Genomic DNA, 27,129 nt, shown 5'->3' with positions numbered 1-27,129 from the left:
TATCTTTGATATCTTTCTTGTTAATTACCTTATTTTCCTTTTAATATAAGTTATTAGTTAGAATTAACCTTTTTTTATTTTATTTTTTTTTAGGTACATAGCTTTTATTAAAGCTCCCCTGTGTGTCTTCTATGTTGTAAAAATCTTCTGTGTTGTTAAGTTAATAAATTTATAAAATAAAAAATAAAAAAAAAAAATAAAAAAGAATCCAAAAAAAAACAAACACCTAAACCAAAATAAACCACAAAAAAAAAAACAAATAATAAAAATAAACATCAAACCAGGAAAAAAAAAGAAAAAAAAAGCAGGAAAAATAATACAGGAAATATGAGACGTTCCAGGTGAAAAACGGGAACAGGAACGGGATTTTCCTGTTCCTGCTTTTTAAAATACGGGAACGGGAATTCCCGTTTCCGTTTTTTTCCAAGACCGGGAAATGAATCCCGTTCCCGGAAATTCCCGCTTTCGTTTCCCTGAAAACGGGAATTGTCACAGCCTACTAGTAATCTCCTCTGAATATTTTGAATCTATTAAAGCTCCGATAATGACTTGTCTTCGCTAAGAAATTTAAGGTTCTCCAATTTCTTCCTGTCTGTTAAACAACTTTTGAAGCCATTCAAGCTCTACCTCTTGACCCGTATTTTCTCTCCATTTTTTGGTAAAAGCTCATTGAACTACTTCTGATTCCTCTTCTAAAGCAAAATCAAGTCTACCCTTCTCTTCTATGGTTAAACTCTTCATTAAAGATAATATTTCCTGATATTTTAGATAATCCTGTTCATACTTGGCTTTATAAAAACGGATAAGAAATTCATCCTTAACGCCAGTTGCTATATTCCTGGTAAATTCATCGTACTTACTCCCTTCTTGTAACAAAAGCTCTTTTAGCAAATTACAGATTTTCCACTCTTTACATTTTCTGTTAACCAATCCAACAAAATTTATACCCTTCAATAAAAATTCGTCAATAAATGTATTAACTAATTTTTCTAATTCCAAACTTTCTTTATCTCTTTTTGAAACTAGAATTCGGACTGTCTGCGCAGATCTTCGCAGATATGCGCAGCCAGTGTAATTTGTCTGCGCTGACGTCTGCGCCGACAAAATTTTTCTGCTTTACAGACGATTTTTTGAAATCAGCAAAAAAAGTTTTAATATTTTAACTTTATTCTAAATTCAGTGATTAGTAACAATAGGAGTTTTCAAAGATTCTTACAGTAATAAAAAAAATATAATGCTGGCGCCTATTCGGTGATTTCTTGACATTCAATTTCATTGAGAATTGCACCTACTTCAAGAATGTAATCAGTCTTGTCATTTGTGTCCATCAGCACGCTATTGGTAAACAAGAATACCAGCTTTTCAACTCTCTCATTCGTAGGCGATTTCTTTTTCGCGAGTGAATAAATCGAAAGGTCGACCAAGCTCTTTCTGTTGTAGCCGATGAGCAGATCATTTCGTTAATAGGCTTAGCAATTTCGTAAAGAGCAGATTATTTATCGCGACCGATAATGTTCCAATAGTTTCGCGCGTTCATCTTGAATATTGTTTTCTTTCTTCTCTCAGGCAGCGCAGCCATTTCTCCTATAAAAGCAATCAATTCATCCTCAGCAGTGTCAGCAATTTCAGGTTTGATCTTTTTGGCGAATTCAACTGTAGCTGTGATAAAATCGGCTTTATCTTCATTCAAATATAAACTTCTGCGGCATTTTTGGGCGTTAATATGAAAGCAATTCCAAAACCTGGTGTAAAGAGAAAATCGAGGCGAGACTGCACTTTTTGTTGTATGTCTTTATCGTCCATATATGAATTGTACATTTGACCAAAGTAATCATACACGAGAGACAATGGAGCTTCATCACTTTCTAGCGTTCCGATCACGTTGGAAGGAAATTCAATTCTTTTGACAAGCTTGAAGAGACGTTCCCAAAATGGGTTAGATTTTATCAACGCCATAACATCAGCAGATGTATTCTTTGGTTGAATTTCCTTCAGTAATGTACTTTCTATGTCTACCAACTTAATAAGAACGTATTTTGATAGCTGGAGACTGCTCATTGATTCATAATAACTAAACCATCGTGTAGATACAGGCATGGACAATGAAAGAGAAATATTTGCTGCAATTCGTCTTTCATCAAACTTTGCTTTCACGATGTGATGATTTTTCCCATATTTGATAATTTTCTCTGCATCTTTCACTGTTTGTGTGGCCTCAGTTGTAGAAACTATGTCCTTCACAAGCAAGTTGACTCCATGAGCTCCGCATCCGCTAGCCGAGATGTGTGGATATTTCTCCTCGATGATCCTCCACGCTGATTTCATAACAGGAGCGTTGTCGTTTATGAAACTGGTAAACTTTTGTGAGCCAATCTTCTCAATAACTTGTAAGATTGCTGCGGCAACTGCAGATGAATTTTGAATGATTCCGAATGTATTTATTGAAGTGTAAAAAAAAGGCTTCTGATCGGGCGATTTAATACAAAAATTCACTATGTGATCGCCTCTTATGATAGTCCAGCCGTCAGACATCAGTGTTAAGTTTGTTTCAGAATTCAAAATTTCATTTACAGAAGTAGAACATTTTGTGTATTGTTTGTCGAGCAGAGATCCTGATAAGGCTTTAGCATTCGGAATGACAGATGCATACGACGGAGCGACTAAACGAAATCCTTAAAGGCCTCCGATTCGACGAAATGATTTTTTTTTTTTTTTTTTTCTTTTTAGTTTACAATTTTTAATCGTAATACAACAATATAACAATACATAAACTTGGTATCTTAAAGAAGATCCAAAAGATCTTGTCGTCAGAACCATACAAAATATATCAAACGTGTATATATAATAAAATGAAAATACAATTGATTTAATAACTAGTAACAATGTAGAATTAACAAAAACTGAAAATAATTTTACAAATTATCCAGAGTGAAATAATTTTTCATTTCAAAAATATTTATATATATTGCCAGTAGAAAGAATATAGTTTTTTAATATAGTTTTAAAAACTGAAAATGAAATTGACAAATCAAAATTCGAAACAACAATTTTGTTCCACAAATATGGTGCTCGATAGTTTATGCAAAATTGATTAAACTTTGTTTGACTAAAGGGTTCAAGTAATATATTATTATTTCGTGAAGGATATTTGGCTATAGTTTTATGGGTAAAAAGATCTTTAAAAATCGACAATGGTTGTTCACTTTTACAACGAAACATAAAACATAAGATGTTATAGACATTAAGTTCTTTAACGCTTTTAAATAAAATATTTGAATGAGAGAAACCATTTTCAAAACATATTATACGCATTGCGCGTTTCTGACGATGGTAATTTTTTTCGCAACTTACTTTTAGAGGTACTTCCCCAAACAATATTTGCATAATTTAAATAGCTATGAATAAATGAGTAGTAGAGCTTAAGTTTTGTTTACTTAGATAGTATCTGACTTTATATAGAATTCCAACTTTTTGCAAATTTAGTAGAAATAAAGTCGATATGATACTTCCATGTAGTATTTTCATCAATGTTAATGCCTAAAAATTTTGTGACCGACTCCTTTTTTATTTCAATTTTATCAATAAAAAGTTTAGGTAAATTACTTGGTAAAAAACGCTTTTTTGCGAGAGAGTGGAAAAGGATCCATTTTGTTATGTCAATGTTTAAAGTTAACTTATTGCACTTAAACCAGTTGGAGATGTGATTGAGTTCTTTACTCATATTTGAAAAAAGCTCATAAATGTCACTGTTTGACAGAAATAAATTAGTATCGTAGAAAACATGATACTCATAAGGTTAGAAGCTTTATTTAAATCATTTATATAGACTAGAAACAAAAGTGGACCACATTTTATGTCAACTAATTTTTTATTTTGAAAATAATCACCATAGGAAACAAATTGTTTTCTATTTGTCAAGTAACTTTTATACCGTTTTATTAGTTTGCCATTAATTCCGTAAAATTTGAGTTTTTTAAGTAGAATTTTGTGATCGACCGTGTCAAATGCTTTTGATAGGTCAATGAAAATACCTAGTGTATATTGTGATCTACCAAATGAGTTGGAGATTTTACGAATGAACTGTGTAATGGCTTGTTCAGTTGAACAACTTTTTTTAAAACCGAACTGATTTTTATATAGAAGTTTATTTAGATTAAGATAATTGTATGTTCTATTGTATATAATTCTTTCTAAAATTTTTAGAAGGTTGAAAGAACTGAGATAGGGCGATAATTCAATTTTTGGTTTTAAACGGTTATAAATGCATGCATTAAAACTTAAAACTTAAATTTTTAATGGACGCATTTATAATCTTCTTTTAAACTCTTTGCATCTAATTGACATTATAAATTCAGTGAAAAAGGTTATAAAGGCAACTGTCCAATGAGTTTGAATAGAAAAAGTGGTTTTAAAGTGTCTCTACAAAAATTCACTTTTAAGGATTCATTGTTTTAAGAAAAAATTTAAATGATGAATTTGTTAAATTTAAAATATTTTATTGAACTCATTGTGTTGCTTTATATTGATGTATATTTTATCATATTGTATCATATAATGTTATATTATTATATGATATACTAGGTTAAATTACATTATATTATCTTACATCACATTATATTTTATTACATTATAAAATATATTTTATAATGTAATGCAGCTTCCTGGGAATGCCTTCCTTCATACATTTACAAGAGTTTCTTATAATTGATCCATTTCTTTCAGATATACGCCGGATAATCTGTTGAAGTGGTAAATGAGGTTTACGTATTAAACGCTTTAAATGCCCTAGAAAATTTTCAAACAGAAATGCAGAGTAGTTATAAACAGATCACTTGCAATGTATATTAGCTGTGTACATTGTAGCTAATGAAACCTCTGCCATATATTTTAATGGCATTTTTTACAAAGGCTTTTAAGCTAGATTCTGCATAATCAGCATGACTTTGATTAAGATCTGAACTGGCTAAACAGTGTATGCCAACAAAAAACAAAAGAAAATTGTTATATACAGATTTCGAAAGATTTCCTTTTAGTGCAACAATACCACTGTATAATAAAAATTGACTGAATTCCACTGCTTTCCAACGCTCTATGTCACTTAAAGGCCGACATTGTCTAGAAAACTCACAAGGAATAAAACTTTTAAATTCTACTAATCTCTCTGAAATGCCATTAATAGATGCCATTCCTAATCTTATTCCATCGCTAACAGGGCTTTTTATTAAAAACATCAAAATCCTTTTCAGGCACACTAAGTGCATAAAATCAAGTGGAAACTGAGTTACTATTCCAATAGACAATTTTTTAAGTGGAGTATCTCCAATGTGATGATTAGCATCTATCATATCATTAAAAGAATGGTCAGTTCTAAGTGGAGCATCAGTTTTAAGAAATGTAACCTTACTGTGCCATTCCCCTTTTTGGATACACTTATCACAACTGTAATATCCAGTATGCCCTTTACTTTGTTTTATATATGCCCTTGCAGGAGTATCACATACAAAGCAGGATATACCAATGTCAACAGAGTATTTTTTACCATCTACATCAATTTTAACAGGACCTTTTTCCAATTCTAACATTTCTTCAATGAAATCTTTTAAATATTCATTCAAGTTAACTGGTTTACTTTGATTGCAAAACAAGCCAATCAAAAAAGGATTACTTGAAAATGGAGTCGACACTCTTCCTAGAATTGGCCAAAATTGCTGAGTACTTGACTTCTGTAAGGGTAATCCATCAATATTAATTTGTAGAGAAATTGATAGAGTTTCAGAGCTTGTAAAAAAATGTGGCAAAAGATTTATGTGTTGCAATTATTTAACAATACCAAAGTGAAAATAGGAGCCCCCTTCAATTGTTTTGACAGTGCTTGTTCTAGGTGTTTTTAGTAATGTTTGCAGATCTTTTGGAAGTGATGGGTGCAACACTCTTAGTATATCCAAAAGTGAAGATACTGCAACCATAGTAATATAAAATGATGCTGCCCACATTCCCAAATCAAATGATAGCTCTTTTTCTTTGTTTTCAATATCAGGTTCAATTTCCTCACTGATATCACTTTCATCACCCGACAATGACTCTACATCAATGGATTCAATTGTATCCTGTTTCATAAACATTTCCGAATTATTTGTTACAAATTCATCATAATTACTATCTTCATTCAACTTTTCTCCATCTATTGAAACTAAATCGGGTATATTTAACTCAGAATCGTTATTAAATTTGGAGTTATCAAGCATTGGAGAAAAGCGATCTAATAAACGTTTTTGCCCCACTATGTCATTAAAAGAATAGCAGGCATGAGATATAACACTATCTTTTTTTAAAGCTGTATTATTGTTAGAGTAAGAAAATTCTGTATCGACATAGGACATAATTTTGTTGACAGATTTAATTACTTTTCTTCTCTTTGACCAATAAGATGGCTCAGTATCCATGATTTGTTGAAATCCCTTATTATATAAGTTATATAAACTTTATGAAAGCTTAAATGTTAATAAAATAAAACTATAAAGAAAAAATATGTGTACAATTCAGATACGTATGCTTTGAAATTGAATATGACTTTTAAACTAAATACCGTTCTATAATAATAATAATAACTTATTTTCAATAAAACTAGTCCAAGATGACTGTGAAAATGTGCGCCATATTAAAAAATCTAACTTTTTCGCATTTATTGGTTTATAATTATTAGCCAATCTTGGCCCAATAAATTCCCAAATTAGTCGGCCGGTATTGAGGCTTCTATTTCAGCTGCTAATGGAAGCCGACAAACGCAAAGCAACGGCAAATGTGGCAAAATGATGGCATACAATGGCCCATTATATATGTTCAAAAAAAATTGTTGGCCCAATAAAGGGCCATCGTACGGTGTTTACTGGGTATGAAATTGTATTATATATGATTATTATATTTTATATCATATTACATTATTGCGTATTATATATTATAAATTAACATATTATATCATTTGTACGTTATATAAAAACAAATTTATAACTTTATTATAAACTTATTACTCTATTAAATTACATTATATTATATTTTATTATACAATTTTATATTAAATTGTATTATAATATACTATATTATATTATTATATAGTCCATTATAACATATTATATTATATCATTATATATTACATTTCATTATATTATACTATATTATATTATTTTATCAACCGGGTAAAGTTTAGTATTTAAAAAAACTCTTTTTATGTTGTACACAGTAAAAGTAAAATTACACTTCTTACATGGACGAAGACTGCTTCAAGTGAACTTACAAAGTTTGTTTGCAGAAAAAAATCTCTTTTAAAAGGAATTTTTGTACATCATCACGGAGGATAATCCACATGCAGTTTGGATGTGATTTTCGTAAATCTAAATCAAAAACTCTTCGCTTCATAAACACTTTACAATCGCCCTAGGGAATTCCTGCAGAATCTGTGCACCATTTCGTTAATATTTTGTCTATTTTTTTTAAAGTGCTTTGACAAATTTTTTTTACGCCAAGGGACTTTTTTTAAGCATCTTGCGCTGATTTGGGAATTTAAGGGTTTAAAAAAACTTAAAATAAAATACGTTAGGGTTTGTAAGGGTTTGTAAAAACGTCAAAAAAAAATGACAATTTGAGTTTTAACGAATTCACATTTATAATAAAATACACTAATATATACAAAAAAAAAGTGGAATTTTCATTATAAAACAGATCACTAACAAATTGTTATACAAAACACAAGTTACATTAATAATTAGTTTAAAGATGACTTTTAATCGGATTGTTGTTTTTTGATTCTTCATTTTTCTAAGTCTTATTTTGCGATTATTTACTTTCTCACCAAAGTTGTATTTTTTTTGTTCGTGATTTTTATAGTGTCAATGCCAATGACAATGGTAAGCACGTTAAGCGAAGCTATGTTTAATCAAAAACCAAAAAGGCAACAGTAGTTTGGTTTTGAATATCAAAAAAGAGCAAAATCAGTAGCAATTTGTGTGCATCATAATCGTAGCTTAAAAAACCTTCGGGCGATTGAAAGTGGAGCTCGTCATGCAAACTCACTCATTGGAATATTGTGGATCTAGCGTCTATAAGATTTAAATAAACGTAATATTCGGACTATATTTTTGGCATGGTGGGAGCATGAGGATGAGGAGGAGGAGGACATAATCTTGATGAGAGGGATTATTGGTTTAAATGAGGTGTTGAAAACAGATCATGATGCTAAAAAAAACTTAAAGCGCAGCAGCTGAAACAAGTTTTTTTCAGAAGAGTCAACAATGATTCTTTGTTTTTTTTTGGAAATTGAAACGTTCACGAGCATGTTCAAATTCCTGATTTTTTACAGACAAGCGTTAGAACAAGACTAGGGAATGTCATCGGGTCCCGTTCGGCCGCTATACAGGAAATTTCAAAAACATTTTGGGGTCCCGAAACCTTTTGGGTATAGAACCGAAAATCGCTAAAAGCCACTAATTTAAAAAAGGTACGATACAAAACTTATTTAAGCTGAGAGTTAAATAAACAACATGAGTGTTTAATTAAAGTTCACAATTAATTAAACAGCATGAGTAAATGAAAGAGGTTAAATAATGTGAAAATAAATGTAGTTTTGATACGAAAATTTAACTTTCTAAACACATGAGTTGCTTTATCCTCATAGAATAAGTATAGCATTTTCACCTTAGAATTTTTACCTAACACTGATTACAAAATAAAGAATTAAAGTTTGGAGATGTACTGATTTGAAGACTGTTTTCATGAGTTTCTTAACAGAAATAAATTCAAAAAAATCTGAACCTAGTTTTAAAAAATCATTTTCAGCAAGTTCTTTGTCTTCTTCAGTGACATATATATCCATAACGTTAAATGCAGCAACAGGGCTTCCTCGATGTCATCATCTGGCTCCTCATTTGAAATTAATAAAGAGCTGTTTTTTTCAGAGCAGAACTTGAGCAACTTTTTTCTCTCAAACTTAGAGAAGTTGCTCTTGATGAAGAGTAGTTTTTCAGCCTTTAGAGGATCCATGCAATTTCTTCCCTTCGTGACTGTCTGGCTGGAAGCCCTGAACAACCGCTCTAAGGAGGCAGATCTTGCAGGAATGCTCTGGATAGCGAAGACAGCCTTGGAGAGAATTGGATTTACGTTCCGTTTTGTCACCCAGAACTGAATCGGTATTCCCATCCATGCAGAAACTGCCTTAACATCATTTTCATAGACAAAAAGCTCTCTTTTCATTCAAGTCGCGCTCTTCTTCTGCTTCTTTGGATGGATGAAGCTCAAAGAGAAGCATCTAAGTTTTTAATGCCGAAGGCTACCATCGACGAGGAATGGTTCAACCTTGGAGTCTTCTTCCCCACTTTTGCCAAACAAACTTGACAAGAACACTTTGACAGATTCTTTAGGATCCTTGGCCAACTTCTGGAGACTGAACATAGCTTCTTTGAACTTGGCTTTCAAAAATTTTCCGTGTTTTGTTCTGAAAAATATAAAAGAGAGCTTAAAAAGTTAGAGTTTCATGCGCAAAAAGACTTTAAGGGCGGAAATTTTTTTTAAAACTTAAAAAAATCTCTACTGAGTATTTTTCCTTATAATTACATCTATTTTCATTTTTGGAATTATTCTCAACTCATCCCTCCCACTTTGATTAATTATTAGAATCATGAACAATTGATGAGCTCCCTTTTCAGATTCAGTTGGTTCCCAGAAATACTGCCAAGTTAGGGAGCGTTTCTGTCTTCCTCACTTCCTTGAGTACGGGAACGCTTCAGTTTTGAGCGGCCATCTAAAATGACAAATTTGGAAAAGTAATTAACCATAGCATTAAAATTAATTTTCAACAAAGCTTTGAATGCTTCCAATTGTCTCTAGATTCTTTGCAACTTTATGCAATGCCTGAAGGAAGTTACTATCCCCTGTGAAAAAATTTACTGGCACTGAGCAAAGAAACTAAACTAATTATATTTAAAAATGCATCACCTGTTTTATCGGCTTCGCTTTCATGGGGAGGCTGGTCATCTGGATCTGAGGATGGTGTTGGATTTTCTTTTTCACGTTCACATCCTTCTTTGTTTTCAATATCAACATCGCCTAGACTTTGTGATGGCAGAACACTTGACTGGCTGGTTAACATTTTTAAAATGTTTTTTTCTTAAAATCGGACGTGCCTAACCGATTTTAGTTTCAAAACTTTAAAATTAAAACTTTTCTAACATCATTTCAAGAAACGGAAAAGGAAACAATTCTGAAAACACACAATGATGCTTTACGATCGCTTTTGCGGTTTTTGGCCTACCTTGGATTTTTTGTAACAACCAATCGGAGTCGAGCATTTCAAATAAATGACAAGAGTATTTTTTCCAAACGGATGACGTGGATTGCATGAGGAAATAAATTCAATTTTGTTTAACTGCCAAAAGGCCGAGTGAAAATGTGATTATTGCGATTTTATGGTTAAATTCTATTTTCGGTATTTTTTTTAGAAATATCACTTACTTTTGAACAAAATGGACCTTTTTCTCGGAATACACGACAGAACCGTTCGGGAATTATCATTTTAACGGGTAATCGGGTTCGGGTACCGATAATATCAGTAACTTTTGGGTACCGATTACTTAAAACACCTGAAAGATTGAGTCAAGCATGGAAAATTTCAACTACCCGATTTATTGGCGTTATCGGTTAATATCCGTTCGGGTAATCGGAGTCCGATAAAATTCTTTTTAGCTTTTATCGGTGTCCAATACCCGTTCGGGTTGGGTCTTGTTAGGTTCCAATCAAGACCCGGACATTTCCTAGTTGGAGCTGGTGAAACTATGTGTGTGTGTGTGTGTGTGTGTGTGTGTTTGTGTGTGTGTGTGTGTGTGTGTGTGTGTGTGTGTGTGTGTGTGTGTGTGTGTGTGTGTGTGTGTGTGTGTGTGTGTGTGTGTGTAGTTCCCTTATTTATTATCGAGGTCATTCGTTTTAACGGCATCTTAAAGAGTAATCTTCTCTCTATACGATCAAACTTCGAGATCGATAATTTATTAAAAAACGAGTGAGAGAATACATTGTGTATGGGACTAGGTCAAAAAAATCGTCGAACACTGGGTGTTTTACCCAGTTAGTCAATAATAATATTAAACAAAATTAATGAGACACTTAAAACAATAAAAAAAAAAAAAAAAAAAAGATTATAGTTTTAGAAGACGTAATTTTTGGAAGAGACAGCCAAGGCGGGATATGGTTACCTCTGACTACCGTGACTTCTTACAAATCATCCTTATTCAACATCATTCTCAACATCCGAAAAATTAGATTGTGTCCACGCCTCTTTGACAGCTATCTTAACAAAAAGTTTTATTCAAAGTTTTTTTCTCAAGGTCATTTTAATTGCTATGGAAACGGCAAGTGTAAATTGATCCCAGTTACATGAAAAATGAAATCAGCCAACATAATTGATTGGGGTGGAAAAAAACTAGATTTAAAAACAACCGAAAGTTTTTCGAAATAAAACACAAACCTAATATCTTTAATAAAATTATACTACTATATTTACAAAAAAAATTTTTTAAACCGCCTGCCTCCTTCGATAAAAAAAAAAAAATGTCCACCGTTCGAAGCTTTAAAAAAATTCGCAAGAATTTTGTTTTTCGATTTTCCGAGTTCCAATTTTTTATTTTTTTATTTTAACAACATCAAAAAAAACTTTCCGTTCTAAAAATTTATCGAATCTCATTTTAAAAACTCGAATATTTTTTTCATAACTGTTACCATTGACAACAACAAAAAAACAACCAAATGATTTTACATTTCCATTATTATTACATTAAATAATTATCAATTTATTATCTTTCCGTGATTTTTTGCAGTATTTTCAAAACTTCCTTAAGTTTTAATAAACAAATATTCGCAACAAAAACTCCACATAAAAATAAAAATCTTTCCATTTTTTTCAACGTTTCAAGTTTTAAAAGAAAATCGTTTTTTTTTCTTTTTAAATTATTTAATATTTCATTTCATAAATAATTTTTGAATTATTTATACATTTTACATTTTTATTTAACATATTAAAAATATTTAAAAAATCAAAAGTATTTCGTATCACTTCAACTTTTTCAACTCTTCGATGTTATAAAAACTTTCTTGTATTACATTTACTTTTTACATATTTACATTTGTATTTATTTTTTATTTAACATATTAAACATTTTTCGTGTTTCTTACTTTAAACTCTTCGATGTTATCAAAATATTTTCCACGGTACTCGATCGTCAACCACTTGAAGTTTGAACCACGAAGCCATTCACAAATGTCGTCGATGAAGTTCGTGTCGTCGTGAAGGAAACCCGTTTAAGAAATAATTCTTCAGCGAGTCGAATCCACGGGATGAAACCTTCGAACTCGTTCTTTGATATGAAAGTATGACTGATGTATATCTGCAAGTATTTAATCTTATGCATCGGTGTCCATCCATCGATCTTCACTGGATAACTTAAGTAAACTTCACGAACATAACACATGGTCGAACATAAAATGACAAGTTTTTTCTCATCTTCAGATAAAATATTTTTCCAAACAAATAATTCATCCAACTTGCATCCTGCGTCACAAAATTTCTCCATGAAATATTTCTCATGTGAAACTTCATGAGCAGTTTTTCCATCGCTTATCTTAATCCACCACTGTCGTTCATCGATTGATCTTTTCATGCCCTCGGTAATCGACGCCTGCGCTTCAAAGAAGCATTCCATGAACATCTTGTATTTATCTTCATAATCTACAACTGAAGAATAATAATAACATATTAATATTACTGTTAATATTTATTTATTTGCAACAAGAATTGTTCAAGAAAACCAAATTTCAAAATTTTGAAAACACAATATCGTGTTAAATAAATATATTACGGATATTATTTTCTTCATAAAAAAGATCAAAACAGTTCAAATGATCACAAATTAGTTCAAAAAATATTTTTTATTTATCAAATATTTGTAAACAAATAAATAATTTACGAAATACAAAATTAAAATATTTATTGAAACTTGTCATACATCGTTTTCAAACTTTGGTTGCGCTCCAACCAATAGAAATACGATAAACAATTCAGCCAATCAGATGCTTGACCAAAAGCATTAAAAGAGCGCTCGACTTTATTTAAAAGTCGCGTGAGATTTTTGATACAAAAATAATTTATTTTCAAACTGAAATAAAAACTATTTCGCTTTCTATTTCTTTGCTGTAGCAACAAAAGATATTAAAAACTAAATGAAAAGTATGTCAATTTAAAGCGGTATTAGTCGAATGAAATTGTCAAAGCGGTTGGAAATTATATTTTAAAAGTTTCACACGAAAAGTACCGTATAAGGAGCCATTTCTTTTAGAGACATCTTTCTTTTAAACTTTCAAACTTGTTTTTAAGAGAAAAAATGATCAAAAAACGCGTTTTTTAGTTTTTTTGTTTTTTTGGTGACATTTTAATGTCACCAAATAAACTAAAACTTTTTAAATTTATAACTAAAATCATTGTATTAATTGAACTTGTTATCGCTAAGTAATAGAAATATATTCTGCTCAAAACTGATTTTAACAACTACATAATAACAAAATCTTAAACACTTACTTCTTTCACATCGTTCGTTCAGAAATTACAAGAAACAAAAAAATGAACTCAGAAGTTTGCGATTTTCATCAATGAAACTACTCAGCTCCTGCGGCGATGTTCTTACTTAAAAAACGTTCGTTCGCTCACTGAGTTGTTTGAAAACTCAACCAGTGTGAGGGTTTAGTTGCAATTGAAAACTCGAACGTCGAATGCGGAACAGTAGTTTGCAATTGTTCTCTTTGCTCCATTTGTCATGGAACGCTTTAAATATTCTCAGTTCTCCTAAGATAATTTAGAGCATCTCAAAACAATTTTTAAAAGTAAGAACGCGATTGAAGTTTGCATACTTTTTTTTACAGTGTAAAATCCAAAACAATGCGTAGAAATGAGGGATTAAAAATATTGTCTGAGACATAAAAAACAGGGATTTTCACGCTGCTGCTACAGAAGTTCAAGAAATATCAAAAGATCCTTTTAGCTCTTTACAGCCACACCCCTAATAATTCTTCTGAAAGACCAAACATCAAGTAACAATCTGTTTAACAAAGCAATAACAAAAAGTCTCCAAATATTCTTTTTGAAATTTCGAAAAAATGGAATTCAATTTTCCTTTACACCCCTCACATATGTAATATAAAAAAAGATTTCTCAAAGTAACATTAAAACTTATATTTTATATGATTTTATACATTTCTCTTTTCTTAGGATGAAAAAACACATTTTCTTCAGATTTTGAAGGCCTAAAAGTTTTATGAGAGGGATTGAGTAGAAACCAATTAAGTACATATAGAATTGAGTTTCTTGATATGCAAATAAGGTGTAATCAAACGAGTTATTTATCGTAGGGTGCAAACTGTTTTACTCCGCTAAATTTATTGCGCTGTTACCAGGTTGCTTTGTTACCTGATCTTTCATTTCCTTCTGGCTTTTTAGAAGTTTTGTTATAAAGAACTCACAAAAATGTTGAAAACCATGCTGTCAATAATTCCAAAAAGTAGCGCCTACAAACTAAAAGTGCAAGAATAACAGCGATGACCTATCTTTAAGCGGTAAAGTTTTTTTTATCGAAAGAAATTGCTTACAAGAGAATAAACAACAAGAGACATGACTTAGAAGAGAAGGAGTTAATACCTTATCTTATTTTTCTATTTTAGCCTAATATCCTTTTTCAAAATGGTGCTTTCAGTTAACAAAGTTCAAAATCAAACATTTTTCGTAGCTAATACTTTATAAACTGAAAGCCGAGCTGAAAGCAGCGATTAAATGTCAACAACTGATGTTTAAATTAAGTGTTGTTACGGTTGTAATAGCTCTTATTGATTGTTTACAGCTGCGATTTTACTAACACAATTTGTTTCTATAACTTTATAAAGTCATTGTCAGCAGGTCAACATCAGCCAAACATCTTCTCTGAGTAAAAATTCATACTTAGCATTTGTTTTCGTTCAACAAAGCAAGATAAACTCAAAAGTGCTGAGGATGATCAGAGTCTTGAAGTGCTGCAGTCATTTTAGTGATACTCATGAATAAGTTTGTAACTTCATATATTCGCTTCGTTCCAGCTTAAAAAATGCTTACAGAGTTGTTTGAAAACTCATCCAGAGTGAGGGTTTAGTTGTAATTGAAAACTCGAACGTGGATTGTGGAACGAAAGTTTGTAATCTTTCTCTTCGCTTTATTTGCCACGGTACGCTTTATATATTCTCAGTCCTCCTGAGAATATTTAGAGCATCTCATGACAATTTTTGAAAGTAAGAACGTGATTGAGGTATTTGTACTTTTTTTAACAGGAACTTTCAAACAAATAAAAAATACTTGTTTTCAATTTTGTTAAAATCGAGAAACATTTGCTTTATAATAAAAAAACTCTATCGCGGTAAATTGAAACGTTGAATAAGCGTTGATATTGTAACGTAATTTAGCTTCTCAAAATAAAACGTTTATTCAACGTGGAATCACTTTACGCAAAAAGCCACTTTAAAAACGTTTCAAAATTTATGCTTTATCAACGTTAAAAATAAACCGCTTTTTAAACGTTACATTTTCAACGTTGAAAAAGTGTATAAATTTCAACGTATATTATCTTCTAAAAAAATCGCGTTTATTCAACGTTGAATAATAGTACGCAAATAATCACAGTAAAAACGTCGCAAAGTTTAAGGTTTATCAACGTTACACATTAGCTGCTTTTTTAACGTATTTAAGCTATTTATAAAACAACGTTTATTCAACGTCACATATAACAACGTTAAAAAGGTGGTAATTAAAAAACGTTGAAAAAGTGTTTTTTTGCCAAAGTTAATAAAACGTTGCTTTTATTAACTTTGCAACGTTAAGGAAGTAGCACATTGACAATTTTTGTCTCATTGATGTAGCCATTACAAAAATAATTTGCCGTAATGGAAAGGCAAGGAAAACTAAATAGAATGCATGCAGATGGTATAAAAAAATATTTTAAAGTTATATTTTATAACCTATTTTTATTGCGACTAATTTAAAACTTTTAGATTTTATATCAAAGTGTATATAATATACATAAATCTCAGGGTAAATTCTATTTATTCAGGTTATTTTTGTCTATATTTTTATTTTATTTTAAGTTGACCATTTTAATAAAATGCTCAACTTTTTTAAAAAAGTTATTTCTTAGTAAGAAATAGTACTTTATTTTAATAATGTTCAGATGTACAAAGTAACATCAAAGCTAATAAAAAATAAGTCAGACTAAATTTAGTCTGTTAACAGACTAAATTTTAAAGACATATTGTGTGTTTGTTTGTCTGTATTATATATTCATGCTTTTTTTAAAATTTCACATAAATGTATATAAATATCTATACAAAACGAATTTCAGCTCAGTCAATAGCAAACTTTGGACATTTTTAAATTAGTTGTTGGAGTAATCCCAGCAAGCACACAACGTTGAAACAACGTTGAAATAACGTTGATCAACGTTGATCAACGTTGATCAACGTTGATCAACGTTGATCAACGTTGATCAACGTTGATCAACGTTGATCAACGTTGATCAACGTTATTTCAACGTTGTATGCTTGCTGGGATAAACCATTAAAAAACTTTTGGTTGGAGGAGGTATTTTAGTGGGCAAACATCCTGTAGTAGAAAAGTTTTTCAAATTCTGCCTGAAACATTTTCAAAAAATGACAGCTATTTGTATATATACACATAAAATTTATATATATATATATATATATATATATATATATATATATATATATATATATATATATATATGTAAATAAAAAAAAAGATATCTATTAAGATAATCTATTAAAATGGCTTCCACCCCTGAATAATTTTTGGATATTGGACTTTGAGCTGACCCGAGAGCGCCACCTATCTAGGGTGAAAGTAGACATAGTCCCACACCCAGGAATGTCAATTTTGAAATCAAGTAATGACGTCCGCGGAAATAAATTGGATTTGAAGTCAAAAATCATACTAAAAAAGGACTAGCAGGTGTAACATACAAAAATGCCTAGAAATTTTTTTTGGTAGTTTAGATATTACCCAAAATGGGCATGTATACTAACCATATGTGTGCCAAAATGTGTATAAAATTTCAGGCCAAAATATTGCTTACTTTTGAAATTATGGCAATTCCAGTTTTCAAAAGCCTCACTTTTTGCCAATGTCACCATGTAAAGTTACCATCCATTGAGCCACTATCTAAGTTATCCAACAGGCAACACTACACTTTAGCCCTACAGGTTGTGGGCAACAACTTTTGTAACAAAAAGTTTTTTCTAAGACTTAGTGGTAGAGAACTATGTCAAGAAAACTTATCAAGTTAAGGGATTTTCCTTTATTAATATAACTCCTAAATCATAATAAAAAAATGAGTATAGGACCATAGTTGTCCATTTTTTCAAAAAAGTGCATAAAATAAAAGTTGTAGGGCTTAAAAAATTAGAGGGGGTCATTTTTATACAGTTTCCATTAATTTTGTGTTCCACTTGGAGAAATTTTGACAACCTGTGATGTATTACTAGTTTGGTAAACAAATCTTACTGTCTTACAAATATATGATTAATTTTTCTAGTCAGCTTGAAAAAAAAATTAAATTCGGAACTGCTTAGGAATTTTGGACAGTTATTTAAGTTCAGTAATCTTATTAAGTAAAATTTCAATCAACTATTGAAATGACTAATGTTATAAAACTTATCTCCATTGTTTTAAATTGCCGACGGCATTTTCAAGATTTACCTAGCTACGATTTTTAACAGAACTTCATGAAAGTAAAAAAGTATTTAAAATGGCTTTAACATCTATTTTAATTCTATAAAAAAAATTTTAGGCATTATTGAAAATTTTGCAAAATCATGAAAATTGAAAAATTGACTTGTGTTCTTAACAAGTTGATCTCTGTTTACACTTTTGTTTTCCTTGAAAATTTTCACATTATTTTCAAAGAACTTAATAAGTAATAAGGTAAGAAACATTTGAAATTTAACATTAAAATGAACAGTGATACTTTCATACTTTTTAGTCAATTTTGTAATGTTGTTTTATATTGAAGGTGACTCCAAGTTGTTGTTCACTAAGACTTGCATTGTTTTGCCGTAAATTCAGTTGTCAAAGTATTTCGCTTAAATCACCGGCAATTTTCAAGATAAAGGTATGAAGTTTTGACAGCAGTTTACGGGATAATAAAGAAACATATTTTATTTTATAAATTTTTTTGTAGGACTTAGTTTTGGTCCAGTTTTATTACTTCCAATCTTATTGCTCTGTTCAGCACTTAAGTTTAACCCAAATTTGTACACTTCACAATTACTTTAAGTACATTAGTTATCCATATAAATCAATGATTAGTATATTTAATTGTTTGCATTGTATACTATAAGTAAGTGAAAAAAACTTTTTCATCAAATAAAAATCCCTTAGGGGCTAACAGAATGTTTAAAAGTTTCACTAAAATATTTATAATTATGCAAAGATTGATAGATTAGGTATTTCCTTGAAACTTTCTTTTATGTAAAATTAAAAAAAAATATTTCTCTTAGCCAATCAAAATGCCGAACCACGCCAGAACTCATGAGGAAAATCAGAAAATTGTTTGCCTGATTTGTCTTAAAAAGTGCTCAAGACAACTGACAGCATTTATGTGGGAGCAAATCAGCAAAATCTATGGAGTCAGTTTTGATAAAGCTGATTCTCACATTCCTCAAGGTAATGTAGGGTTGATTTTAATTGTATGTATATAGGGAAATCAGTTTTATTGTGGTATTGCAATGAAATTAAAAAGCTTGCTTGCTTTTAATTGATTTATTTAAACTGCCTGTTCTCATAAAAACCACAGCTTTACTAGCAAAACCATTGAGGTACAGCAATATTTCTCTGACTTATGAAAATCACTTTTTATGCTTAAAGGTATTTGTGAAGCCTGTAGAACAATGATGAGGCGTAAAGGTGAAGGGCAAGATATCACTCTTCCCCCTCTGTTTGACTTCACAACTATTTCTGTCAGAACAGAAACACGAGGTCATGTCTGTGATTGCCTCTTGTGTAAAATTGGACGATTACAAATGAATGAAAAGCATCCACTCGATGAGACAAAAGCTGAAGAAAAAAACACTCCTTTGAGATGCAATGATTGCCTTAGTCCAATTGGTAAAGGTTTAGCACACACCTGCAACCAGTTTACCTTTAGAGAGAACCTTAAGGGTTTGGCAGCCCGAGATGCAATGGCTGCCGAACAGATTGCTGCCACTGTAATCACAAACAAGGAAGCCTCACCCCATGGGACTGTTCGTCTTTCTATGGCTTCTGGAGGTCATGCATTTCCCATTACTCCAGGTAATTAAAAGTTTATTACTATATATAGTACAGAGCTCACAACAAGCTATTATTGTTCAAAATTCACCATAATTGATTGTTTTTTTACTTGCAAATATCATCAGAAATTTAGTTTTTGAAGGAACTAAATAGAGGCTTTAGTTTTCAGCAACAAAAACTGTATTTAGAAGTAAGTTATTTAAAATATTCTAACCCTTTAAAAAAAAAGAAATTCCATTTTAAGGCCCAAGTGGAGCTTCCTCAAAACCTGCTTCTTCGTTTTTGACTACTCAAGACCTTGTGAATGTTCAACTGAATACTGGATTGTCCAATGTTGGCTGAATACTGGATTGTCCAATGTTGGCATCAAAAGATTGGTCAGTACAGTTAACCAAGCATCAGTTGGAAAACTAGTTGAGCCTAACTTTGCATCAAAGTTCCTAGCTGTTGGACAACAGCTCAGTGAGTTCTTCACACACACACAAATCAAGGGGTCAAGCACTAAAGGGGACTCTAGAGATTTTACAGTTGCTCACTGTAAGAGCTTGTCGGATCTTCTCAACAGAGTTCTTACCTCTCGGAATATTTCTTCTGAGCCCCTGGTCAAGCTTGGCATTGATGGAGGCAAGGGGTTTATGAAATTTTGTCTTACGATTGTTGAGAAGAGCTCTGCAGTAAATAAGGAATCTAGAAGTTCACCTGCTAAAAGATCCTTGACGCAGCGAGTTGCCAAAGACACTGGAGTGAAACGTCAGATGCTACTAGCTGTTGTTGAAGAGTTTCCAGAAACATATGAAAGTGTTCACCAAGTATGGGCACTTGTTGGTTGCGATGCTGTGAATCTTTTCATCGCATGCAATCTGAAATTGGCCAACATTCTCTGTGGCCTACAGGCTCACTCCAGCTCACACCTTTGTGCCTGGTGTGACATTGATGCAAACAACCTTGAAAATGCAGGAACATTTCGAACTTTGGGCTCCCTTAGGAAAAGTTTCGAATCTTTCAGGCGGTCTGGTGGAGTGCATGCCAAAGCTTAATTGACTGGCAATGTCATCCATTACCCGATCATCAATTGACCAAATGACAAACTCATCTTGGACATCATTCCTCCCCCTAAGTTGCACCTTCTTCTAGGTGTTGTCAACCTCCTTTACAAAATGCTTAAAGGTGTGTGGCCAGAAGCTGAGGCATGGCCATCTTCCCTCAACATTGCTCAGAGTCCTTACCATGGTGGGCAGTTTGAAGGAAATGAGTGCCGAAAATTGCTAAAATATGTGGACCGTCTTCAACAACTAGCAGAAGCTAACTCAGCATTCCAAGTTCTTGGCTTTGTGGATACACTTCGGAAGTTTGACAGCGTTGTTCGAGCTTGTTTTGGATCAGAACTGAGTTTCGATTATTTTGAAAAGATCCAACAATTCAAGACATCCTTCCTTGCACTTCCAAACTGCCATATAACTCCAAAGTTACATGTTGTGTTTCACCACATCAGTGACTTTATTGATCGCCAAAACTCCTCCCTTGGTCGCTTCAGTGAACAAGCCGTCGAAGCAGCCCATCAAGATTTCGGCCAACATTGACAGCGCTTCAAGCGATCCACCACCCACCCTGATTACCCGGAAAAACTGACAAACTGCCTTGTTGATTACAACAGTTAACATCTTTAAACAAAATTTTTGAATCAATTAAGAATCATTTTTGGTTTGATGGTCTTAATGAATTGTAGAAAATTTTCATCAATCATTTTTTTTTGCAGAAACCATATTTTGTTCTCTTAGTATTTTGAAACTTATTTAAAGAAATAAACTATTTCAATATAACTTTATAAGCCCAGAATCTTTTTTTTTTTCAAGCTGACTAGAAAAATCAATCATATATTTGTAAGACAGTAAGATTTGTTTACCAAACTAGAAATACATCACAGGTTGTCAAAATTTCTCCAAGTGGAACACAAAATTAATGGAAACTGTGTAAAAATGGCCCCCTCTAATTTTTTAAGCCCTACAACTTTTATTTTATGCACTTTTTTGAAAAAATGAACAACTATGGTGCTATACTCATTTTTTTATTATGATTTAAGAGTTATATTAATAAAGGAAAATCCCTTAACTTGATAAGTTTTCTTGACATAGTTCTCTTCCACTAAGTCTTAGAAAAAACTTTTTGTTACAAAAGTTGTTGCCCACAACCTGTAGGGCTAAAGTGTAGTGTTGCCTGTTGGATAACTTAGATAGTGGCTCAATGGATGGTAACTTTACATGGTGACATTGGCAAAAAGTGAGGCTTTTGAAAACTGGAATTGCCATAATTTCAAAAGTAAGCAATATTTTGGCATGAAATTTTATACACATTTTGGCACACATATGGGTAGTATGCATGCCCATTTTGGGTAATATCTAAACTACCAAAAAAAATTTCTAGGCATTTTTGTATGTTACACCTGCTAGTCCTTTTTTAATATGATTTTTGACTTCAAATCCAATTTATTTCCGCGGACGTCATTACTTGATTTCAAAATTGACATTCCTGGGTGTGGGACTATGTCTACTTTTACCCTAGATAGGTGGCGCTCTCGGGTCAGCTCAAAGTTCAATATCCAAAAATTATTCAGGGGTGGTTGGCAATGCATCGGTTTGTACGCAAAAGTGCGTACTTGGATTATTTTCCATAGTAAAAATACGCGACCGATGATCAAATAAAGTTCGGTAATTAATCGGAAAAACCTATGGGTAATTCCATGTCAAAACAACAAGTCGAGATAACCCACCATCTCAGAAATACTTGATTTTTGGCACAAATGCAGTTAATACCGTCGTTAGGAATAATCAAAACATATTTGGAGCCAATTTCATTATATTGAGAGTTATGGGTCTTTGAAGTTTGAGATTTTTACATTTTTTTATTCTCCGCGCTCTTAACAACGTATATAGCAACACTTAAATGTTTAAGTATGCACAGTTACATTAACCATACGTTTACAAAATTTAATAGGTATAGAAACTTTTGAAGAAAGAAATAAAAAATCATTACATAAAGTTATTAGATCTTATATTTGAATAAAAACTTTAAGATGAAAACCGGGTTTTTAACAATAATTTTTCAGTAAACATGTCTAGTTTAAGATTAATTGCAGAAAAGGTATTGATCTATTCGTTTTAAATCTTTACAATAATAGTTTATATATAAATACCTGTAAGAGGCAAAAATCATTTCACTGTTTTTTAATGTACATATCTATTTTTTTATTGTTTTATTTTTGCAATTTTATTTTTGCATTTTTATTTACCGTTTTGGTTATAATCTCCATATAGAGATTATAACTAAAACAAATTCTCACAAAAAAATTATAATTTCTCACATAAGTATTATTATATATAATACTCAAATGTTAGAACCATTTGCTCCATTTAATTAATTAAACAAGAAACCAGAAATTCATTTTTATTTTGAAAATAAATAAGTGTAATAGCTATGAATACACTTATTTATTTTAAAATAAAGTTTTAATTATAATACTCATGTTAGAAATTATTATTTATTTAATGTTGGTTTTAGAAAAATAAAATATTGAAATTAAATATTTTTATAATGGCTGGAACTTCACAATGCTCCACTGGATTGATTTTAAAATCAAATTGTCACAAGTTAACATTTACAAACCACATTGGAGTAAAATTTTTTAAAGATTTAGCTCCAGATGAGCAAAATTTAGTTGCGCTGAGGTCTGGTGTTTCTCCTGTTTTGATTATTGACTTATGTTTTCATCATCAAAAGTTCTATCTTGAGAAGTTCCCTGTGTTTCAGAATAAATGCTGTGATCCACTGTTAATTCACAAAAGACCCTGCAAAGGTTAGTAAAGCTTGTCATAAAGTTTTTTATAAGTGTTACTTTGTCATAATTTTAAGGTCTTTATGTTTGTTAATACTAGGCACATTTTATTTTATCAAGTTATATTTTTTAATTTAGCATCTCTCAGAGAAGTCACGTTAAGAACCATAGCTTTAAACAACAGGTTCAATATTGTACCTGGTCAAAAAAATTGTACAAATTGCTTAGTCAAATTAAAAGCTTCCACTGAAATTAACACTGATAACATTGATATTTCTGATGATTACACAAATGAAAGTGTTATAATTTAAGTAATAATGTAATATAACATTCATGACGTCACTTCTGAATATTTCTGGCGTCTTCTGATTATTACAGTTATTAGTAACGCTATTTTTTTATACGATAAATGTTTGTGTTTCTTGTACAGCCTTTTTCTTATATTTGATAAAAGCCAAAATATACATGAGAGACTTTTTTATTATGGTTTACAACAATTTTATCAAATATAAGTTTTATTATATATAAATATAAATCAGTATGGATGCCAAAATATTCAAAAAAGTACTGTGCGACGAACCAAACGAAGAAGACTATATATACTGGAAAAAAATGCTATCAATTTACCTAGATAAAGCCGAAATACCAGAGGATTGTAAACTTCAAGTCTTATTCGTTCTATGCGTAGTGAAGGCTTTTACGATAATTCAGGATGTTACATCATACGACGATGCAATCAAAATTCTTGATAACAAGTATCAAAAACGATCGACAGCGATCATGATGCGCCATAAACTTCGCTCTTTTAAACAAAAAGAAGGAGAATCGATTGAAAGCTTTATGAGTAACTTAAAACAATTTTCCAGAAAATGTCCAACAGAACCTCTGACAGCAGAGCAACATAGTAACCTACTAATATGTGACGCTTTTATAGCTGGTATTCACTCACTTTCTATTCGTCAACGACTGCTTGAAGCTACAGATGACAACCTAGAGTCACTTTATAAAACAGCTCTTACGATGGAATTGGCTACCGAAGATGCCCTTAATTTGACAACAACTATAACAGCTACTACCACGCTACCGACTTTTGCAGCAAGTCATAATCTTACCAAATCTCCCTGTTTTTGGTGCGGTAATGATCCACATCCAAAAACCAAATGCCCTGCACGAAACTCTACATGTACACATTGTCATAAAAAGGGCCACTGGGCAATTGTCTGTCTTTCTAAGAAAGAAAACAAAACTTACACCAAAGCAGCAGTTGTTAAAGATAACGAAAAGGATGATAACACAATAATATCTACGGTCATAGCAGCAATTGACTCACCTGATAGACTAATTAACGTCACCATAAACGAAAATCTAACATATGCACTGTTAGATACTGGGTCCGACAAAACTTTCATTACATCAAAACTTCTTCGACAATGGAAATTTTCATACGATACTCAATCTACCTCAAAGGTATCACTAGCAGATAACTCGACATTAAAAGTTATAGGTATCTTCCATGGTTCATTATTACTGGCTAGCGAAAAACTAAAAGCACAACTCCTCGTTGTGGACAACTTGGTGGCACCAGTGACTATTGGAATGGACGTGTTAACATGTGATTCCTCAATGACCATCAATTTTAAAGGAAACAAAGAGCCTCTAAAATTCTGTTTAGCAACAAAAAGTATGAAATGTTCAACATACGCCTTGATACCTGGAATCGATATTAACAAAATAAAACCAATAGCTACAACCTCACGACGTATTCCCAAAAATATCTCCGCCATAACAGATGAAATAAACCGCTTACTAAAAAAAGATATAATTCAAATAAGCCGCAGCCCTTGGCGAGCTCAATGTTTTGTAGTATCAACAGGAAATAAAAATCGCCTCGTGATCGATTATTCTAATACAATTAATTTACACACTCCACTCGATTCATACCCTACACCACAAATCGATGACTTAATACTTAAAATAGCAGTCCATAAAATTTTTAGCACAATTGATCTCAAATCGGCGTATCATCAAGTGAGAATACGACCTGAAGATTACAAACTAACCGCATTTGAAGCTAACGGCAAATTATATGAGTTTAAACGCTTACCCTTTGGATGTACAAACGCGGTACCAATCTTTCAAAGAGTAATGGATGAATTCATTCAGGATAATAAACTTGAAAACACATACGCTTATCTCGACGATATAATTATCGGTGGAAAAGATGCCCAAGAACACGATAAAAATCTTAGTCGCTTTCTACACGCAGCTAAAATCACCAACATTGAGATAAACGAAGAAAAGAGTAATTTAAAAAAAAATCATATCGAATTCTTAGGCCATATCATTGAAAATGGAACTATAAAGCCAGACCCAAAAAGATACGAAGCACTGATAAATATGCCTGAGCCAAGATCGTTAAAAGAGCTAAACCGAATGATAGGTTTATTTGCTTATTACGCTAAGTGGATACACAATTGCACAGCATTAACTCTCCCACTTACCCAAGCAAGAGACAATTTTCCAACAAAGGGTTTAACTCCACATGCTAAAGAAGCAATAAAAATACTCAAAAATAAACTTGTAGAAGCTTGTCTAGCCTCCCCTAATTTAAAAGTTTCACTAACAATAGAAACTGATGCCTCCAACTCAGCACTCGGAGGAACACTATTACAACTTGGTAGGCCCGTTGCCTTCTTTTCACGGACATTAACTAATGCCGAAAGGAAGCATGCGATAGTGGAAAAAGAAGCGGCTGCCATAGTGGAATGCTGTAGAAGATGGAGGCATTTGATTAACTCAGTACCCTATATTAATATAATAACCGACCAAAGATCCATTTCCCTTATTTTTAATAAACAGAGTGCAACAAAAATCAAAAATGAAAAATTAACACGATGGCGTTTAGAACTAGCTGATATTAATTATACAATCTCTTACAGGCCGGGGAACCAAAACATTGTAGCAGATGCCCTTTCAAGATGTTGCTCGACTGTAAATAACACTAAAGCGTTTTACAGTATCCATTCCCAGCTATGCCATCCTGGAGTTACAAGAATGATACATTACTGCAAAACCAGAAATCTACCATACTCCACCACAGAAATCAAACAATTAACAAACCAATGTACAACTTGCAATGAGCTCAAACCACCCACAGGTCGTCTCATTCAGGCAACAAGGCCTTGGGAACGCTTATCGATGGACTTTATTGGACCCTTACAATCCACTACAGCAAACAAATACATCCTCGTGGTGGTGGACGAGTACTCACGCTACCCATTTGCATTCCCCTGTCAAGACATATCAGCTGATTCTGTTATACGACACCTTCTCAGCCTCTTTTCATTATTTGGTGCACCATCATCTATTCATACAGATCGTGGAACTCAGTTCGAAAGCTTAAAAATCAAAGTTTTTCTTGAAAAGAACGGAGTATTTAAAACTAGAACCACTCCTTACCATCCCCAAGGCAATGGTCAGTGTGAACGAATAAACAAAACAATACTAAAAGCTGTTAGTCTTGCTCTGAAAACCTTAAGTCTAGGAAAAGAGAAATGGGAAATAGTATTGCAAATGGCTTTGTCCTCCATAAGAGGACTTTTGTGTACCGTCACTAACGAAACACCCCATCAGAGGATGATGAACTTCCAACGCTCGTCAATAATAGGTACTGTTTTACCTAACTTCTTAACAGAACAGGATGCCACAATCCTTTACAGACGTCAGGTAAGAATGAAAGGAGATCCACTCGTTGACAGAGTTCAACTGCTAGAAACAATATCGCCCCACTACGCTTTAATAAAATTTCAAAATGGAAAAATTGATGCTGTTTCAACAAACGATCTCGCCCCACTAGAAGACCTTAATCCCCCAACAGAATCAGTCCAACAACAATCCGGTGATTTGAACA

At 32.1% G+C, this 27,129-nt stretch overlaps 2 protein-coding genes and 2 pseudogenes across 3 annotated transcripts; 2 read left to right on the top strand and 2 right to left on the bottom strand.

Annotated features, from left to right (window-relative positions):
- Window positions 1–1,244: 1,244 nt before the first annotated feature.
- Window positions 1,245–2,058, bottom strand: LOC149893849 (uncharacterized; annotated as a pseudogene).
- A 2,499-nt stretch (window positions 2,059–4,557) lies between these two features.
- On the bottom strand, window positions 4,558–6,443 carry LOC149893848 (uncharacterized; annotated as a pseudogene).
- Window positions 6,444–15,842: 9,399 nt separating this feature from the next.
- On the top strand, window positions 15,843–21,218 carry LOC149893847 (uncharacterized). 2 transcript variants are annotated; one of them, XM_090076426.1, is made up of 5 exons: window positions 15,843–16,030; window positions 18,132–18,230; window positions 18,619–18,784; window positions 18,986–19,411; window positions 19,635–21,218. In XM_090076426.1, exons 1-5 carry the CDS (start codon window positions 16,022–16,024, stop codon window positions 19,730–19,732), a joined length of 798 nt encoding a protein of 265 aa, XP_089932552.1. In that variant the 5' UTR covers window positions 15,843–16,021; the 3' UTR covers window positions 19,733–21,218. The 2 variants fall into 2 exon arrangements, with proteins under 2 accessions (XP_089932552.1, XP_089932553.1); XM_090076427.1 differs by lacking the exon at window positions 15,843–16,030 and adding an exon at window positions 17,721–18,043.
- Window positions 21,219–22,946: 1,728 nt separating this feature from the next.
- Window positions 22,947–23,530, top strand: LOC149893846 (ARL14 effector protein-like). The gene is made up of 2 exons (XM_090076207.1): window positions 22,947–23,240; window positions 23,358–23,530. Exons 1-2 carry the CDS (start codon window positions 22,979–22,981, stop codon window positions 23,528–23,530), a joined length of 435 nt encoding a protein of 144 aa, XP_089932333.1. The 5' UTR covers window positions 22,947–22,978.
- The last annotated feature ends 3,599 nt before the right edge of the window (window positions 23,531–27,129 follow it).

The sequence above is a fragment of the Hydra viridissima genome, unplaced genomic scaffold, assembly GCF_058129835.1.
Source record: "Hydra viridissima isolate aposymbiotic clone 2 unplaced genomic scaffold, HvirCarnegie_v1 scaffold_1, whole genome shotgun sequence".
In the NCBI taxonomy this organism is placed as follows: Eukaryota; Metazoa; Cnidaria; class Hydrozoa; order Anthoathecata; family Hydridae; genus Hydra; species Hydra viridissima.
The sequence above is the reverse complement of the archived record's forward strand: the minus strand, read 5'-3'. Positions and strand labels throughout refer to the sequence as shown.

Bases quoted from the DNA above. Each gene is read 5' to 3' on its own strand.
- LOC149893846 (XM_090076207.1), top strand. From the start codon at position 22,979: ATGGCTGGAACTTCACAATGCTCCACTGGATTGATTTTAAAATCAAAT. The intron at 23,241-23,357 runs GTTAGTAAAGCT...TTTTTAATTTAG, and splicing joins TCACAAAAGACCCTGCAAAG to CATCTCTCAGAGAAGTCACG.
- LOC149893847 (XM_090076426.1), top strand. The intron at 18,231-18,618 runs GTATGAAGTTTT...TATTTCTCTTAG, and splicing joins CGGCAATTTTCAAGATAAAG to CCAATCAAAATGCCGAACCA. The intron at 19,412-19,634 runs GTAATTAAAAGT...TTCCATTTTAAG, and splicing joins TGCATTTCCCATTACTCCAG to GCCCAAGTGGAGCTTCCTCA.